The sequence below is a fragment of the Aythya marila genome (assembly GCF_965140915.1).
Source record: "Aythya marila genome assembly, chromosome: 2".
NCBI lineage: Eukaryota > Metazoa > Chordata > Aves > Anseriformes > Anatidae > Aythya > Aythya marila.
This window is the reverse complement of record NC_139043.1, coordinates 156,630,314-156,649,627: the sequence shown is the minus strand read 5'-3', so window position 1 is coordinate 156,649,627 and position 19,314 is coordinate 156,630,314. Positions and strand designations below refer to the sequence as shown.

Here is a 19,314-nt window from a genome sequence, read left to right as displayed (position 1 = left end):
AATCTACATTTTCTTTCACCTATCAGCTACAAAAACCGTGGTGAGAACTTGATTTTTTAAGGATGCACCTGAGTTAATTAAGGCAAATAGCCAAAGACAATGAATCTAAGGTTTATATGTTTCCTTTTATTAAGCAGTAGTAGAATTATTCAGTACTGAACTGTATGGCACAGTGGTCCAGAGGCTGTCTCTACTCCAGAAACATGCACGTGGGCTGCATTTGAAGGGAGGAAAAGTCAGCTCAGGACATGGAATGGCAAAGGAAGATGAGAAACGTACCGAAGGAAACAGCTGGAGGTAGCAGCTTCTGTACCACCAGCTCCCCTTACTGCTGGCTGCATACAGGGACAGTGTTGGCTACAAGTACAGAAAGACAACATATGCTACTGTTTCTCAGCTCTTGCATGGATCCCACAAAACAACTCTCTATAGAGGATCTCAGGAGAGCTGGACAACTGAAGGCAGGAAAAGCAAAAAACTTGGGTGATTTGATTGTACACATCAGAGAGAGACCAAACCACTCCCAGTTAAGGGTATATGTGGTTTAGAGCCCTCCAGAAATATTGGATGGACTGAGGCAGTAACAGCAAACACAGATAACGGATACGAGCCCAGTAACACTTAACATTGGCCTGACATGATGCCTACATGGAAACGTGTTCTCCATGCAGGAGGCAGGCAAGCAAAACTAAAACTATGGCAATGTCACATTGATCTTCTAAAAAAAAAATGTTTCCCATATGTAAAGATATAGAAGAAAGAATGAATAAAATTTCATTTCTCATTACACCAAATACAAAGACATCCTTATATCTAAAGAAATATAAAGGAAAAAGTACAACATCTTGCACCAAAATGACTGGACATAAGCCAGGCTGATTCATGAATTCCAGTTAAATTATAGAAGACAATGGATTAAAAAGCTATAAAGTAATGCTCAGATGAGTCACGTAAATACCGTAACTGCTGTACAAACATTACAAAACATGAAAGAGAAGAAGGAAATACTCTACAAATAATAAAAAAAGAAGAAAGAATATATTTAAAAAAAGGAAAAAAATGCCAGCAGCAAAACAAGTCCCAACAAAGAAAAACTTCATCACCAATGAAATAACACGGAAAAAAAGTAGAGGGTTTTATGATTAATTAGAGAAAATATTAAGGAAATAAAGATTAGAGTCTGGGTCAAGAACACAGCGGCGCAGGAGCTGCATGTAGGTGAGGTTCTCGTGCGTGTTGGGGTCGAAGAAGCCCTTGGTGTCGTCGCTGGGGTCGGAGAGGATCTGGTTCATCTCCTGGTCAAAGTAGCCGCGCTTGTAGGCAGCTTCGACGGGGAGGCGGTGGCTGTGCACGGGGTCGATGATGCCGCCGGTGGCGATCTGGGCCTCGAGCAGGCGGATGCCGTGCTCCTTGACGATGAGCTCCTTCTTCATGGCCTGGAAGAGGGAGATCTGGTCGCCGCTGTAGGGGTCGGTGTAGCCCGTCACGGCCCTCTCGGCCGACAGCAGCTTCTCGTGCAGCTCGCTGCCCACCAGCCCGGACGACACGGCCTCGTCCACGGAGAGCTTCTGGTTGCTGAGCGGGTCGACGAGGAAGCCGGTGGCAGCCTGCGCCTCCAGCAGCACCAGGGCCGTGCCCTGCCTCAGGATGCCCTTCCACATGGCCTGGTAGATGCTCATCTTCTCCATCTTGGCCGGGTCGGCCTTGGACGGCACCAGCACGCCGGCGATGCAGCCCGTGCCGTCCAGGTAGCGCTTGACGGAGGCCATTTCCGTCACCTGCTGCACCGTCTTGGAGCCCTGCACCAGGTCGGCCAGCGTGTCCTTGTCGATGATGCCCGAGTCCAGCAGGTCCGAGGCGGTCACCTGCCGCCTGAGGCCCGTGAATTTCACCTTGCTGCTCTGCTCCACCGCCTCCTGGATGAGGACGCTGAGGAGCCTCGCCAGCTCGTCCAGCGCCAGGCTGCCGTCGCGCACCTTCCCCAGCAGCTCCTGCCTCTTCGCCTCGCAGACGTACTTGGAGAAGAGGAGCTCCCACAGGGAGACCTTCCTGCCGTGGAAGCCGCCCGCCGAGACCTCGACGCTGTGGGACGTCAGGGCCCGCTCCAGCTCCAGCTCCCGCTCGCGCTCGCGCTCCCGCCGGGAGCCCGCGGCCTCGCCGTTCTCAGCCGGCGCCGGGGCCTCCCGCTGCGTCGGCTTGCGGGCCAGGGCGGCGCCGTGGCCCTGGCCCTCGGCCCCGGTGATGATGGCGGTGAGGAGGGTGATCATCTCGGAGATGGCCAGCGTCCCCGCCTTGTACTTGCGCAGGAGGTCCTGGCGCCGGTGCTCGGGGATGTAGCGAGAGAAGAGGAGCTCCCAGACGGTGACGCTCTGGCCCTGGAAGAGCCCCACGCTGACGGTGGTGCGGGCAGCCTGCAGGGCTTTGCGGGCGTCCTCGCTCAGCTGGTAGAGCACCGAGCCCTTGTCCATCAGCTGCAGCATGAGCAGCCCCGTGTCCGGGTCGGGCACGCAGCGGCGCAGGAGCTGCATGTAGGTGAGGTTCTCGTGCGTGTTGGGGTCGAAGAAGCCCTTGGTGTCGTCGCTGGGGTCGGAGAGGATCTGGTTCATCTCCTGGTCAAAGTAGCCGCGCTTGTAGGCAGCTTCGACGGGGAGGCGGTGGCTGTGCACGGGGTCGATGATGCCGCCGGTGGCGATCTGGGCCTCGAGCAGGCGGATGCCGTGCTCCTTGACGATGAGCTCCTTCTTCATGGCCTGGAAGAGGGAGATCTGGTCGCCGCTGTAGGGGTCGGTGTAGCCCGTCACGGCCCTCTCGGCCGACAGCAGCTTCTCGTGCAGCTCGCTGCCCACCAGCCCGGACGACACGGCCTCGTCCACGGAGAGCTTCTGGTTGCTGAGCGGGTCGACGAGGAAGCCGGTGGCAGCCTGCGCCTCCAGCAGCACCAGGGCCGTGCCCTGCCTCAGGATGCCCTTCCACATGGCCTGGTAGATGCTCATCTTCTCCATCTTGGCCGGGTCGGCCTTGGACGGCACCAGCACGCCGGCGATGCAGCCCGTGCCGTCCAGGTAGCGCTTGACGGAGGCCATTTCCGTCACCTGCTGCACCGTCTTGGAGCCCTGCACCAGGTCGGCCAGCGTGTCCTTGTCGATGATGCCCGAGTCCAGCAGGTCCGAGGCGGTCACCTGCCGCCTGAGGCCCGTGAATTTCACCTTGCTGCTCTGCTCCACCGCCTCCTGGATGAGGCCGCTGAGGAGCCTCGCCAGCTCGTCCAGCGCCAGGCTGCCGTCGCGCACCTTCCCCAGCAGCTCCTGCCTCTTCGCCTCGCAGACGTACTTGGAGAAGAGGAGCTCCCACAGGGAGACCTTCCTGCCGTGGAAGCCGCCCGCCGAGACCTCGACGCTGTGGGACGTCAGGGCCCGCTCCAGCTCCAGCTCCCGCTCGCGCTCGTGCTCGCGCTCGCGCTCGCGCTCCCGCCGGGAGCCCGCGGCCTCGCCGTTCTCAGCCGGCGCCGGGGCCTCCCGCTGCGTCGGCTTGCGGGCCAGGGCGGCGCCGTGGCCCTGGCCCTTGGCCCCGGTGATGATGGCGGTGAGGAGGGTGATCATCTCGGAGATGGCCAGCGTCCCCGCCTTGTACTTGCGCAGGAGGTCCTGGCGCCGGTGCTCGGGGATGTAGCGAGAGAAGAGGAGCTCCCAGACGGTGACGCTCTGGCCCTGGAAGAGCCCCACGCTGACGGTGGTGCGGGCAGCCTGCAGGGCTTTGCGGGCGTCCTCGCTCAGCTGGTAGAGCACCGAGCCCTTGTCCATCAGCTGCAGCATGAGCAGCCCCGTGTCCGGGTCGGGCACGCAGCGGCGCAGGAGCTGCATGTAGGTGAGGTTCTCGTGCGTGTTGGGGTCGAAGAAGCCCTTGGTGTCGTCGCTGGGGTCGGAGAGGATCTGGTTCATCTCCTGGTCAAAGTAGCCGCGCTTGTAGGCAGCTTCGACGGGGAGGCGGTGGCTGTGCACGGGGTCGATGATGCCGCCGGTGGCGATCTGGGCCTCGAGCAGGCGGATGCCGTGCTCCTTGACGATGAGCTCCTTCTTCATGGCCTGGAAGAGGGAGATCTGGTCGCCGCTGTAGGGGTCGGTGTAGCCCGTCACGGCCCTCTCGGCCGACAGCAGCTTCTCGTGCAGCTCGCTGCCCACCAGCCCGGACGACACGGCCTCGTCCACGGAGAGCTTCTGGTTGCTGAGCGGGTCGACGAGGAAGCCGGTGGCAGCCTGCGCCTCCAGCAGCACCAGGGCCGTGCCCTGCCTCAGGATGCCCTTCCACATGGCCTGGTAGATGCTCATCTTCTCCATCTTGGCCGGGTCGGCCTTGGACGGCACCAGCACGCCGGCGATGCAGCCCGTGCCGTCCAGGTAGCGCTTGACGGAGGCCATTTCCGTCACCTGCTGCACCGTCTTGGAGCCCTGCACCAGGTCGGCCAGCGTGTCCTTGTCGATGATGCCCGAGTCCAGCAGGTCCGAGGCGGTCACCTGCCGCCTGAGGCCCGTGAATTTCACCTTGCTGCTCTGCTCCACCGCCTCCTGGATGAGGCCGCTGAGGAGCCTCGCCAGCTCGTCCAGCGCCAGGCTGCCGTCGCGCACCTTCCCCAGCAGCTCCTGCCTCTTCGCCTCGCAGACGTACTTGGAGAAGAGGAGCTCCCACAGGGAGACCTTCCTGCCGTGGAAGCCGCCCGCCGAGACCTCGACGCTGTGGGACGTCAGGGCCCGCTCCAGCTCCAGCTCCCGCTCGCGCTCGCGCTCGCGCTCCCGCCGGGAGCCCGCGGCCTCGCCGTTCTCAGCCGGCGCCGGGGCCTCCCGCTGCGTCGGCTTGCGGGCCAGGGCGGCGCCGTGGCCCTGGCCCTCGGCCCCGGTGATGATGGCGGTGAGGAGGGTGATCATCTCGGAGATGGCCAGCGTCCCCGCCTTGTACTTGCGCAGGAGGTCCTGGCGCCGGTGCTCGGGGATGTAGCGAGAGAAGAGGAGCTCCCAGACGGTGACGCTCTGGCCCTGGAAGAGCCCCACGCTGACGGTGGTGCGGGCAGCCTGCAGGGCTTTGCGGGCGTCCTCGCTCAGCTGGTAGAGCACCGAGCCCTTGTCCATCAGCTGCAGCATGAGCAGCCCCGTGTCCGGGTCGGGCACGCAGCGGCGCAGGAGCTGCATGTAGGTGAGGTTCTCGTGCGTGTTGGGGTCGAAGAAGCCCTTGGTGTCGTCGCTGGGGTCGGAGAGGATCTGGTTCATCTCCTGGTCAAAGTAGCCGCGCTTGTAGGCAGCTTCGACGGGGAGGCGGTGGCTGTGCACGGGGTCGATGATGCCGCCGGTGGCGATCTGGGCCTCGAGCAGGCGGATGCCGTGCTCCTTGACGATGAGCTCCTTCTTCATGGCCTGGAAGAGGGAGATCTGGTCGCCGCTGTAGGGGTCGGTGTAGCCCGTCACGGCCCTCTCGGCCGACAGCAGCTTCTCGTGCAGCTCGCTGCCCACCAGCCCGGACGACACGGCCTCGTCCACGGAGAGCTTCTGGTTGCTGAGCGGGTCGACGAGGAAGCCGGTGGCAGCCTGCGCCTCCAGCAGCACCAGGGCCGTGCCCTGCCTCAGGATGCCCTTCCACATGGCCTGGTAGATGCTCATCTTCTCCATCTTGGCCGGGTCGGCCTTGGACGGCACCAGCACGCCGGCGATGCAGCCCGTGCCGTCCAGGTAGCGCTTGACGGAGGCCATTTCCGTCACCTGCTGCACCGTCTTGGAGCCCTGCACCAGGTCGGCCAGCGTGTCCTTGTCGATGATGCCCGAGTCCAGCAGGTCCGAGGCGGTCACCTGCCGCCTGAGGCCCGTGAATTTCACCTTGCTGCTCTGCTCCACCGCCTCCTGGATGAGGCCGCTGAGGAGCCTCGCCAGCTCGTCCAGCGCCAGGCTGCCGTCGCGCACCTTCCCCAGCAGCTCCTGCCTCTTCGCCTCGCAGACGTACTTGGAGAAGAGGAGCTCCCACAGGGAGACCTTCCTGCCGTGGAAGCCGCCCGCCGAGACCTCGACGCTGTGGGACGTCAGGGCCCGCTCCAGCTCCAGCTCCCGCTCGCGCTCGCGCTCGCGCTCGCGCTCCCGCCGGGAGCCCGCGGCCTCGCCGTTCTCAGCCGGCGCCGGGGCCTCCCGCTGCGTCGGCTTGCGGGCCAGGGCGGCGCCGTGGCCCTGGCCCTCGGCCCCGGTGATGATGGCGGTGAGGAGGGTGATCATCTCGGAGATGGCCAGCGTCCCCGCCTTGTACTTGCGCAGGAGGTCCTGGCGCCGGTGCTCGGGGATGTAGCGAGAGAAGAGGAGCTCCCAGACGGTGACGCTCTGGCCCTGGAAGAGCCCCACGCTGACGGTGGTGCGGGCAGCCTGCAGGGCTTTGCGGGCGTCCTCGCTCAGCTGGTAGAGCACCGAGCCCTTGTCCATCAGCTGCAGCATGAGCAGCCCCGTGTCCGGGTCGGGCACGCAGCGGCGCAGGAGCTGCATGTAGGTGAGGTTCTCGTGCGTGTTGGGGTCGAAGAAGCCCTTGGTGTCGTCGCTGGGGTCGGAGAGGATCTGGTTCATCTCCTGGTCAAAGTAGCCGCGCTTGTAGGCAGCTTCGACGGGGAGGCGGTGGCTGTGCACGGGGTCGATGATGCCGCCGGTGGCGATCTGGGCCTCGAGCAGGCGGATGCCGTGCTCCTTGACGATGAGCTCCTTCTTCATGGCCTGGAAGAGGGAGATCTGGTCGCCGCTGTAGGGGTCGGTGTAGCCCGTCACGGCCCTCTCGGCCGACAGCAGCTTCTCGTGCAGCTCGCTGCCCACCAGCCCGGACGACACGGCCTCGTCCACGGAGAGCTTCTGGTTGCTGAGCGGGTCGACGAGGAAGCCGGTGGCAGCCTGCGCCTCCAGCAGCACCAGGGCCGTGCCCTGCCTCAGGATGCCCTTCCACATGGCCTGGTAGATGCTCATCTTCTCCATCTTGGCCGGGTCGGCCTTGGACGGCACCAGCACGCCGGCGATGCAGCCCGTGCCGTCCAGGTAGCGCTTGACGGAGGCCATTTCCGTCACCTGCTGCACCGTCTTGGAGCCCTGCACCAGGTCGGCCAGCGTGTCCTTGTCGATGATGCCCGAGTCCAGCAGGTCCGAGGCGGTCACCTGCCGCCTGAGGCCCGTGAATTTCACCTTGCTGCTCTGCTCCACCGCCTCCTGGATGAGGACGCTGAGGAGCCTCGCCAGCTCGTCCAGCGCCAGGCTGCCATCGCGCACCTTCCCCAGCAGCTCCTGCCTCTTCGCCTCGCAGACGTACTTGGAGAAGAGGAGCTCCCACAGGGAGACCTTCCTGCCGTGGAAGCCGCCCGCCGAGACCTCGACGCTGTGGGACGTCAGGGCCCGCTCCAGCTCCAGCTCCCGCTCGCGCTCGCGCTCCCGCCGGGAGCCCGCGGCCTCGCCGTTCTCAGCCGGCGCCGGGGCCTCCCGCTGCGTCGGCTTGCGGGCCAGGGCGGCGCCGTGGCCCTGGCCCTCGGCCCCGGTGATGATGGCGGTGAGGAGGGTGATCATCTCGGAGATGGCCAGCGTCCCCGCCTTGTACTTGCGCAGGAGGTCCTGGCGCCGGTGCTCGGGGATGTAGCGAGAGAAGAGGAGCTCCCAGACGGTGACGCTCTGGCCCTGGAAGAGCCCCACGCTGACGGTGGTGCGGGCAGCCTGCAGGGCTTTGCGGGCGTCCTCGCTCAGCTGGTAGAGCACCGAGCCCTTGTCCATCAGCTGCAGCATGAGCAGCCCCGTGTCCGGGTCGGGCACGCAGCGGCGCAGGAGCTGCATGTAGGTGAGGTTCTCGTGCGTGTTGGGGTCGAAGAAGCCCTTGGTGTCGTCGCTGGGGTCGGAGAGGATCTGGTTCATCTCCTGGTCAAAGTAGCCGCGCTTGTAGGCAGCTTCGACGGGGAGGCGGTGGCTGTGCACGGGGTCGATGATGCCGCCGGTGGCGATCTGGGCCTCGAGCAGGCGGATGCCGTGCTCCTTGACGATGAGCTCCTTCTTCATGGCCTGGAAGAGGGAGATCTGGTCGCCGCTGTAGGGGTCGGTGTAGCCCGTCACGGCCCTCTCGGCCGACAGCAGCTTCTCGTGCAGCTCGCTGCCCACCAGCCCGGACGACACGGCCTCGTCCACGGAGAGCTTCTGGTTGCTGAGCGGGTCGACGAGGAAGCCGGTGGCAGCCTGCGCCTCCAGCAGCACCAGGGCCGTGCCCTGCCTCAGGATGCCCTTCCACATGGCCTGGTAGATGCTCATCTTCTCCATCTTGGCCGGGTCGGCCTTGGACGGCACCAGCACGCCGGCGATGCAGCCCGTGCCGTCCAGGTAGCGCTTGACGGAGGCCATTTCCGTCACCTGCTGCACCGTCTTGGAGCCCTGCACCAGGTCGGCCAGCGTGTCCTTGTCGATGATGCCCGAGTCCAGCAGGTCCGAGGCGGTCACCTGCCGCCTGAGGCCCGTGAATTTCACCTTGCTGCTCTGCTCCACCGCCTCCTGGATGAGGACGCTGAGGAGCCTCGCCAGCTCGTCCAGCGCCAGGCTGCCGTCGCGCACCTTCCCCAGCAGCTCCTGCCTCTTCGCCTCGCAGACGTACTTGGAGAAGAGGAGCTCCCACAGGGAGACCTTCCTGCCGTGGAAGCCGCCCGCCGAGACCTCGACGCTGTGGGACGTCAGGGCCCGCTCCAGCTCCAGCTCCCGCTCGCGCTCGCGCTCCCGCCGGGAGCCCGCGGCCTCGCCGTTCTCAGCCGGCGCCGGGGCCTCCCGCTGCGTCGGCTTGCGGGCCAGGGCGGCGCCGTGGCCCTGGCCCTCGGCCCCGGTGATGATGGCGGTGAGGAGGGTGATCATCTCGGAGATGGCCAGCGTCCCCGCCTTGTACTTGCGCAGGAGGTCCTGGCGCCGGTGCTCGGGGATGTAGCGAGAGAAGAGGAGCTCCCAGACGGTGACGCTCTGGCCCTGGAAGAGCCCCACGCTGACGGTGGTGCGGGCAGCCTGCAGGGCTTTGCGGGCGTCCTCGCTCAGCTGGTAGAGCACCGAGCCCTTGTCCATCAGCTGCAGCATGAGCAGCCCCGTGTCCGGGTCGGGCACGCAGCGGCGCAGGAGCTGCATGTAGGTGAGGTTCTCGTGCGTGTTGGGGTCGAAGAAGCCCTTGGTGTCGTCGCTGGGGTCGGAGAGGATCTGGTTCATCTCCTGGTCAAAGTAGCCGCGCTTGTAGGCAGCTTCGACGGGGAGGCGGTGGCTGTGCACGGGGTCGATGATGCCGCCGGTGGCGATCTGGGCCTCGAGCAGGCGGATGCCGTGCTCCTTGACGATGAGCTCCTTCTTCATGGCCTGGAAGAGGGAGATCTGGTCGCCGCTGTAGGGGTCGGTGTAGCCCGTCACGGCCCTCTCGGCCGACAGCAGCTTCTCGTGCAGCTCGCTGCCCACCAGCCCGGACGACACGGCCTCGTCCACGGAGAGCTTCTGGTTGCTGAGCGGGTCGACGAGGAAGCCGGTGGCAGCCTGCGCCTCCAGCAGCACCAGGGCCGTGCCCTGCCTCAGGATGCCCTTCCACATGGCCTGGTAGATGCTCATCTTCTCCATCTTGGCCGGGTCGGCCTTGGACGGCACCAGCACGCCGGCGATGCAGCCCGTGCCGTCCAGGTAGCGCTTGACGGAGGCCATTTCCGTCACCTGCTGCACCGTCTTGGAGCCCTGCACCAGGTCGGCCAGCGTGTCCTTGTCGATGATGCCCGAGTCCAGCAGGTCCGAGGCGGTCACCTGCCGCCTGAGGCCCGTGAATTTCACCTTGCTGCTCTGCTCCACCGCCTCCTGGATGAGGCCGCTGAGGAGCCTCGCCAGCTCGTCCAGCGCCAGGCTGCCGTCGCGCACCTTCCCCAGCAGCTCCTGCCTCTTCGCCTCGCAGACGTACTTGGAGAAGAGGAGCTCCCACAGGGAGACCTTCCTGCCGTGGAAGCCGCCCGCCGAGACCTCGACGCTGTGGGACGTCAGGGCCCGCTCCAGCTCCAGCTCCCGCTCCAGCTCCAGCTCCCGCTCGCGCTCGCGCTCCCGCCGGGAGCCCGCGGCCTCGCCGTTCTCAGCTGGCGCCGGGGCCTCCCGCTGCGTCGGCTTGCGGGCCAGGGCGGCGCCGTGGCCCTGGCCCTCGGCCCCGGTGATGATGGCGGTGAGGAGGGTGATCATCTCGGAGATGGCCAGCGTCCCCGCCTTGTACTTGCGCAGGAGGTCCTGGCGCCGGTGCTCGGGGATGTAGCGAGAGAAGAGGAGCTCCCAGACGGTGACGCTCTGGCCCTGGAAGAGCCCCACGCTGACGGTGGTGCGGGCAGCCTGCAGGGCTTTGCGGGCGTCCTCGCTCAGCTGGTAGAGCACCGAGCCCTTGTCCATCAGCTGCAGCATGAGCAGCCCCGTGTCCGGGTCGGGCACGCAGCGGCGCAGGAGCTGCATGTAGGTGAGGTTCTCGTGCGTGTTGGGGTCGAAGAAGCCCTTGGTGTCGTCGCTGGGGTCGGAGAGGATCTGGTTCATCTCCTGGTCAAAGTAGCCGCGCTTGTAGGCAGCTTCGACGGGGAGGCGGTGGCTGTGCACGGGGTCGATGATGCCGCCGGTGGCGATCTGGGCCTCGAGCAGGCGGATGCCGTGCTCCTTGACGATGAGCTCCTTCTTCATGGCCTGGAAGAGGGAGATCTGGTCGCCGCTGTAGGGGTCGGTGTAGCCCGTCACGGCCCTCTCGGCCGACAGCAGCTTCTCGTGCAGCTCGCTGCCCACCAGCCCGGACGACACGGCCTCGTCCACGGAGAGCTTCTGGTTGCTGAGCGGGTCGACGAGGAAGCCGGTGGCAGCCTGCGCCTCCAGCAGCACCAGGGCCGTGCCCTGCCTCAGGATGCCCTTCCACATGGCCTGGTAGATGCTCATCTTCTCCATCTTGGCCGGGTCGGCCTTGGACGGCACCAGCACGCCGGCGATGCAGCCCGTGCCGTCCAGGTAGCGCTTGACGGAGGCCATTTCCGTCACCTGCTGCACCGTCTTGGAGCCCTGCACCAGGTCGGCCAGCGTGTCCTTGTCGATGATGCCCGAGTCCAGCAGGTCCGAGGCGGTCACCTGCCGCCTGAGGCCCGTGAATTTCACCTTGCTGCTCTGCTCCACCGCCTCCTGGATGAGGCCGCTGAGGAGCCTCGCCAGCTCGTCCAGCGCCAGGCTGCCGTCGCGCACCTTCCCCAGCAGCTCCTGCCTCTTCGCCTCGCAGACGTACTTGGAGAAGAGGAGCTCCCACAGGGAGACCTTCCTGCCGTGGAAGCCGCCCGCCGAGACCTCGACGCTGTGGGACGTCAGGGCCCGCTCCAGCTCCAGCTCCCGCTCCAGCTCCAGCTCCCGCTCGCGCTCGCGCTCCCGCCGGGAGCCCGCGGCCTCGCCGTTCTCAGCTGGCGCCGGGGCCTCCCGCTGCGTCGGCTTGCGGGCCAGGGCGGCGCCGTGGCCCTGGCCCTCGGCCCCGGTGATGATGGCGGTGAGGAGGGTGATCATCTCGGAGATGGCCAGCGTCCCCGCCTTGTACTTGCGCAGGAGGTCCTGGCGCCGGTGCTCGGGGATGTAGCGAGAGAAGAGGAGCTCCCAGACGGTGACGCTCTGGCCCTGGAAGAGCCCCACGCTGACGGTGGTGCGGGCAGCCTGCAGGGCTTTGCGGGCGTCCTCGCTCAGCTGGTAGAGCACCGAGCCCTTGTCCATCAGCTGCAGCATGAGCAGCCCCGTGTCCGGGTCGGGCACGCAGCGGCGCAGGAGCTGCATGTAGGTGAGGTTCTCGTGCGTGTTGGGGTCGAAGAAGCCCTTGGTGTCGTCGCTGGGGTCGGAGAGGATCTGGTTCATCTCCTGGTCAAAGTAGCCGCGCTTGTAGGCAGCTTCGACAGGGAGGCGGTGGCTGTGCACGGGGTCGATGATGCCGCCGGTGGCGATCTGGGCCTCGAGCAGGCGGATGCCGTGCTCCTTGACGATGAGCTCCTTCTTCATGGCCTGGAAGAGTGACATCTTCTGTCCTGTGCAGGGGTGTGTGTAGCCAGTCACAGCTTTTTCTGCACAAAGAAGTTTCTTCTGTAATTCACTGCCCACCAGTCCTGATGTGACAGCTTCATCCACAGATATCTTTTTATTCTTGACTGGGTCTATGATGAAGCCTGTGGCAGCCTGTGCCTCTAGCAGCACTAGTGCTGTCCCTGGCCTCAGGATGCCCTTCCACATGGCCTGGTAGATGCTCATCTTCTCCATCTTGGCCGGGTTGGCCTTGGACGGCACAAGCACACCAGCAATGCTTCCAGTTCCCTCAAGGTATCTTCTCACATTATCCATTTGCGCTATTTCTTGTGCTGTTTCTTTTCCTTCCTGGAGTTTCTGCATAGTTTCTTCTGTGATTATCTCTGCACTGAGAAGTTCCGATGCTGTAATTTGTTGTCTTATTCCTTGGAACCAAACATCACTTCTGTCCTCCTCTTTTTCTTTAATGATATTTAGTATTGTTTCAATGATTCTTTGTATAATGTGGTGGGATTCCTCTTTATATTTTTTCACCAGTTCTTTTCTTTTCTCTTCTGTGATATACTCAGAACAGAGAAGTTCCCAGAGTGATAATTCATTCCCTTTGTATTTTCCAACAGACACTTGTACCTTTGTTGATATTAGGGCTTGTTTTGTTTGCTCATCAATGTAGAAATAGTCATCTTCCTTCTCCATGACCTGCAGCAGGTACAGTCCAGTATCTCTGTCTTTGGAACATCTTTGCAGGAGCTGACTGTAACTTATTTTCTCATGAGTATTTGGATCTATGAAACCTTTGCAGCCATGATCTGGATCAGAAAGTAGGAGAAACATATCACCATCCAAGTAGCCCCTCCGGTATGCCACATTCACAGGGATGCGGTGGCTGTGCACAGGGTCGATGATGCCACCAGTGGCAATCTGGGCCTCAAGCAGGCGGATGCCGTGCTCCTTGATTATTATCTTACTCATTATGGCCTGGAAGAGGGATATTTTAGTGCCTGTCTGGGGATCTGCATATCCTGTCACGGCTTTCTCTGCTGACAGGAGCTTCTCGTGCAACTCGCTGCCCACCAACTTTGCCAAGACGGCCTCGTCCACGGAGAGCTTCTTATTTGTCAGTGGATCAACAATGAAGCCGGTGGCAGCCTGCGCCTCCAGCAGCCCCAGTGCACATTGCTCTGAGAGCAGGCCCCTCTTCAGGGCCTGGTAGATACTCATTGTCTCTTTCCTTGATGGAAGTAGAACTCCTGCAATGCATCCGGTGCCATCCAGGTACCTTTTTACCGTGTCCTTCTTTATGAGGCTATGAAGTGAGAGACTTCCGTCCTGCAGCTGATCCAGTGTCTTCTTGTCAATTATCTCGGAGTTAAACAATTCTGACACTGACACCTCACCTCGGAGTCCTTTGACCTTGAGGGCTTCTGCTTTTTGCTCCGTATCCTCAATTGTTTTGAGGATGAAAGCTATAAGGTTTTCCAGAGTTAGTGTTTTACATTTATATTGCTTCACTAGTTCTTTCCTTTTCTGCTCAGAGATGTAATGGGAACAGAGAATTTCCCAGACAGAAACTGTTTGGTCCTTGAATTTTCCAACTGTCACTTTAATGGGCTTTGAGTGCAAAACCTGTTTTGTCAATTCATCTATGTAGAAGTACCTTCCCCCTTCTTGGACAACTTGTAGCATGTACAACCCAGTCTCTGAATCTTGGACACATCTCTCCAGGAGCTGCATGTAGGTGAGGTTCTCATGCGTGTTGGGGTCGAAGAAGCCCTTGGTGTCATCGCTGGGGTCGGAGAGGATCCGGTTCATCTCCTCATCGAAGTAGCCGCGCTTGTAGGCCACTTCCACGGGGAGGCGGTGGCTGTGCACGGGGTCAATGATGCCGCCGGTGGCGATCTGGGCCTCGAGCAGGCGGATGCCGTGGCTCTTCACTATTAGTCCTTGGTTCATGGCTTCAAAGAGGGACATTGGTGCTTTTGTGTAGGGGTCAATGTAGCCTGTCACAGCTCTTTCTGCACAGAGTAGCTTTTCAAAAATCTCACACCCAATTAGACCTGCCTTAAATGCTTCCTCCACTGAAAATTTCTTGTTTTTCTCTGGGTCAATGATGTAGCCAGTAGCAGCCTGTGCCTCCAGCAACACCAGTGCTGTCCCCGGCCTCAGAATGCCCTTCCTCATGGCCTGGTAGATGCTCATCTTCTCATTGCTTGGCTGTATAAGGACCCCTGCTATGAAATTGCTGCCCTCCAAGTATCTGCGGACAGAGTCCATTTCAGTGACTTCTTTAACTGTTTTCTTCCCCTGGTTGAGCTCATCAAGGGTTTTTTTGTCTATCAGTTGAGATTGGAAGAGATCACTGGCAGACACTCTTTTCCGCAGACCTTTGAATGCAAACTTCTTTCCCTGCAACTCAGTTTCTTTGATGATTTTCATGACAATCATTATGATTTCATGCAGCACTTCGGTATTTTCATCTTTGTACTTTTGCACCAGCTCTCTTCTTTTGCTGTCTGAGATGTATTCAGAGTTGAGAAGGTCCCAGACTGACACTGTCTGTCCTTTGAACCGTCCTATGTTGACACAGACAGTCACAGATTTCAGCATCTCCATGGTTTGTTCATCCACATAGAACATTGCATTTTCCGACAGGGGAAGGAACCAGAGGCCTGTCTCAGCCTCATAAATGCACCTGTCCTTCAGCTGCTGGTAGGTCACGTTCTCCTTTGTATTTGGATCAAAAAAGATTTTGGTGCTGTCATTCAGCTGAGTGAGGTTTTGGTTTAAGTCTTCATCATAGAAGCCATACCTGTATGCAGCCTGGAGTGGAAGGTGATGATGGTGAATAGGATCGATGACTCCTCCTGTGGCCAGCTGGGCCTCTAGCAACGGAATGGCTTCACCCAGAGGAACGAGCTCTTTCCTGACCGCCTGGCACAGGGAGATGGAGCTCCCTGTGTAGGGGTCTGTGTAGCCAGTCACTGCCCTCTCAGCTAGGAGAAGCTTCTCAGTGAGCTCCTCACCAACAACAGCTGCTCTCACAGCATCCCTCACGCTGAGTCTCTGGTTTGTTGCTGGGTCAGTTAGGTACCCTGTGGCTGCCTGAGCTTCCAGCAGCTTCAGAGCAGCCCCAGGGAGGAGGAGATTGTTTTTCATGGCATTGTAAAAACTCATCTTCTTTTTGGATGCCTGTATGATTACCCCGGCTATGCTGCCTGTGCCCTGCAAGTACCTCTTCACACTCTCCATTTCAGCCACTTCCTCGGGAGTTCTTATGCCCTGAGCTAGTTCTTCAAACATCTTCTCAGTAATGATGCCAGCCTCCAGCAACCAGACTGCGGGGACACTTCCCTGCAAGCCCTGGAAGGTGATGTGGGTGCAGGCTTTCATCTCCATCTCCCTTACCAGTCTGAGCACAAGAGCTACCAACTGCTGCAGTGACAGTTCCTTAGCACGGAACCTCTCCACAAAGTCACTCCTCTGCTCGTCAGTGAAATACCCAGAGTGGATTAGCTCCCAGAGGGAGACCCCTTTTTCCTTCACCATAGTTTCCTTGAAAAGCTGTTGGATTTGTTCATCTGTGTAGACAGGAACTGCTGTCTGTGGTAGAGGCAGCAAGTGGAAGCCAGAGATCTCGTCCTTCTGGCAGCGCTCAATGAGCTCAGCGTAGGTCACGGTCTCTTTGCTGTCTGGGACACAGAAGGCTCTGTTGTTGTCACTGGGCTTAGAAAGGGCCTTGCTTGTGTCCTCATCCAGGCACCCTCTCTTTTGGGCAGCTTCTATGGGGAGATGGTGGCCACATGTTGGGTCAATGATGCCTCCTGTAGCCATCTGCACCTCCATCAGCTGCATGGCCTGTTTGTCAGTGATCAGGCCCTTCTTCATAGCCTGGAAGAGAGGTATCTTCTTGCCTGTGAAAGGATCCTTATAGCCTGACACAGCCCCTTCTGCTTGCTGCAGCTTCTCATGGACTTCTGGCCCAATGACTCCTTCCTTGACGGCGTCATCCACGCAGAGTTTCTGGTTGTTCACTGGGTCAATGATAAAGCCTGTGGCAGCCTGGGCCTCTAGGAGTGGTAGGGCTACTCCAGGTACCATGATGTTCTGTTTCATGGCCTCATAAATGCTTATCCTCTGGTTTGATGGCTGGAGTACAATCCCGCCGATGCTGCCAGAGCCATAGAGGTATCTTCTGACAGAGTCCATGCGCAGGACTTCCTCTGGTGTGACGGATCCCTCCAACACCTTCTCAAACAGGGCCCTGTCAATGATGCCCGTTTCCATCAGGTGATAAGCGCTGATGCTGCCTCTCATGGCTGGGAACTTGATGGGGGCCCATTTTTTGATTTCCTCCTCTAGCATGATCCGGATTTGCTCCAGGGTGAGCTTCCTCAGCCGGTAGTGGTTGAAGATCTCTCGGCGCCTCCCCTCGCTGAAGTACTCGGAGTTCAGCAGGTCCCACACAGAGACCTTCTCCCCACGTAAGCGCCCAAACCTGACAGGCATCCAGGAGTTCCTGAACAGCTGTCTGGTGGCATCGTCGATGAACTGGCGTTTCCTGCTGTTCAGAGGAAGGAGGCAGAGCCCGGTGGATGGCTCTGTGATGCACTTCTCTTTCAGCTGCAGGTAGGTGAGGTTCTCGTGCGTGTTGGGGTCAAAGAAGCCCTTGGTGTCATCGCTGGGGTCAGAAAGGATTACATTCATCTTCTTGTCGAAGTAGCCCCGCTTGTAGGCCACCTCCACGGGGATGCGGTGGCTATTGACAGGGTCGATGATGCCTCCAGTGGCAATCTGTGCCTCGAGCAGGCGGATAGCGTGCTCCTTGACGATGAGCTCCTTCTTCATGGCCTGGAAGAGGGAGATCTTGGTCCCTGAGTAAGGATCTCTGTAGCCAGTGACTGATTTCTCTGCAGTCAGTAGCTTGTCATAAACATCTGGACCAATGACATTTGCTTGTAAAGCCTCATCTACAGAATAGCTTTTGTTGGCAGCTGGGTCAATGATAAATCCGGTGGCAGCCTGTGCCTCCAGGAGGATCAGTGATGTTCCTGGCCGTAAAAATCCTTTCCTCTTTGCCTGGTAGATGCTCATCTTCTCCTGGGAGTCAGGAAGCAGCAACCCAGCAATGCTACCCGTCCCTTGCAGGTACTTCTTGACGGTGTCCATGCTGACAACTTCTTTGGCTGACGTTTCTCCTTCCTTCAGTTTCTTAAACAAATCTTTGTTGATGATTTCAGAGCTCAGGAGCTGGTCAGCTGTCACGCGACCCCTCAGTCCTTCAAAGGTGACATTGGCAGTGGAAGCCATTTCTTCAATGGTGACACTGACTGCCTTGGCCAACTGTTGCATAGAGAGCGTCCCTGCAAGATACTGCTGGGTGAGAGCAGCTCTTTGCTCACTCTGGATGTAGTCTGAGAAGAGGAGTTTCCAGAGAGACACTGATTTTCCTTTGAATTTACCTAAAGTAATGGGTACCTTTGTGTTTTCCAGAGCCGTTTGGGTCTTGTGGTCAAAGAAGACGGGGGTTCCCTTGGGTCCTTCTCCACTGTCTCCACTAAGTGGCAGCAGGAGGAGCCCTGTGTTGGGATCAGTGACACATCGCTTTAGCAGGTCTGCATAGGTCAGCTTCTCCTTGGAGTTGGGGTCAAAGAACCCTTTCAGTTCATCAGCAGGACTGGAGAGGAGCTGTCTTGTGGTCTCATCCAAGTATCCCCACTTGCAAGCTGTCTCTGTGGGGACACGGAAGTGCCGGCCCGGAGCAATGATGCCCCCTGTAGCCATCTGAGCCTCCAGAAGGCAAATGCCGTGGTCCCTGGGGATGAAGGCCTTCCTGATGGCTTGGAACAGGGAGAGCATTTCCCCAGTGTAGGGGTCCCTGTACCCAGTGATGGTCCTCTCAGCTGAAGACAGTTTCTCATGAAGCTCTGGGCCGATGAGGCCAGTCCTGACAGCCTCATCAACAGAGAAGGTTTTGTTCTTTACGGGGTCTGTCAGGCTGCCAGTGGAGGCCTGGACTTGCAGGAGTGTTAGAGCAGTGCCAGGCAGGAGGAGATGCTCTCTCAGGGCCTGGTAAAGGCTTTTCCGCTCACTGGAAGGCAGGACAACACCAGCGATGCTCCTTGTCCCACGCAGGAACTGCTGGACAGAGTCACTCTCTGCTACCTCCTGGGCAGAAACTCTTCCCTCCTCAAGACCTCTGAACGTGTCAGAGCTGATGATGCCAGCCTCCAGCAGATCCCTGCTGCTCACCCTTCCTCCTAGCCCTGCGAATGTGATCTGTAGGGGCAAGAGGAGGAAGCCTGAGGCTGGATCAGCAACACACCTCTTTATAAGCTCCACGTAGGTGACCCTCTCCATAGTACTGGGGTCGAGGAACCCTTTGCTGTCCTCGTTGCTGGGGTCAGAGAAGAGCTGCCTCATCTCTTCATCTAAATATCCCCTCTCACAGGCAACATCTGCTGGGAGCCGGCAGCCTGTGGCTGGGTCAATGACGCCTCCGGTTGCCATCTGGGCCTCTAGCAGCCGGGCTCCTTGCTCTCTCCCAACCAGGTCCTTCTGGATTGCCTGGTAGAGGGAGATTTTCTCTTCTGTGTAGGGATCCACAAAGCCAGTGGCAGCTTTCTCTGCAGAGAGCAGCTTCTCCTTCAGCTCCAGCCCCACCAACCCCAGGTGCACAGCTTCTGCTACGGAGACATGCCTGTTCTTCACCGGGTCAGCAATGAAGCCCATGGCTGCCTGGGCCTCCAGAAGAAAGAGCGCCGGATCCAAGCTCAGAAGATGCTCTCTGGTGGCATCATAAAAGCTCATTATCTTCTTCAAAGCCTCTACATACACTCCGGCAATGCTGCCAGGTACCTCTGAAGGCTCACTAGCAGCATCCATTGCTGCCACATCCCCACCAGCTGCTTTCTGTTTGCAAGGCAGTGTGCCCTGGCAGCAGTGGTTTGTTCCTGGCACATCTTCCTGGTGAGAGATGGGGGCAGCGTGGCCATTCACTGCTGGCTTGCTCGCCATCCTTCCTCTGCGCGCTCCTTCCACAGCTTTCTGCAGAGATGGGAGAGAGAATGGGGAAGCTCACTAAGAAATCAACTCTTTTATGCTTTGTGTGCTAAATTGGGGAAAAAGGGAAAAGAAATATCACACAGGCAGTGGGAAGTAACAGCCAAAAGTGGAGAACATTTGAGGCAGCGTGCTTGTCCCTGTCCCTGGCATGCAGAGCCAGTCCTGCCAGAGACAAGCACACCACGGGTCCATACTGGATGCACTGGGACATCTT

General features: G+C 59.8%; 1 protein-coding gene across 1 annotated transcript; it reads right to left on the bottom strand.

Moving 5' to 3' along the window:
- Positions 1-115: 115 nt before the first annotated feature.
- Positions 116-18,939, bottom strand: EPPK1 (epiplakin 1). Its single transcript, XM_082754488.1, has one exon. It carries the CDS (start codon positions 18,918-18,920, stop codon positions 1,143-1,145), a length of 17,778 nt encoding a protein of 5,925 aa, XP_082610614.1. The 5' UTR covers positions 18,921-18,939; the 3' UTR covers positions 116-1,142.
- Between the last annotated feature and the right edge of the window lie 375 nt (positions 18,940-19,314).

What these genes read in the sequence shown, in the direction of transcription:
- EPPK1 (XM_082754488.1), bottom strand. Translation starts at nt 18,920, where the DNA reads ATGGATGCTGCTAGTGAGCCTTCAGAGGTACCTGGCAGCATTGCCGGA.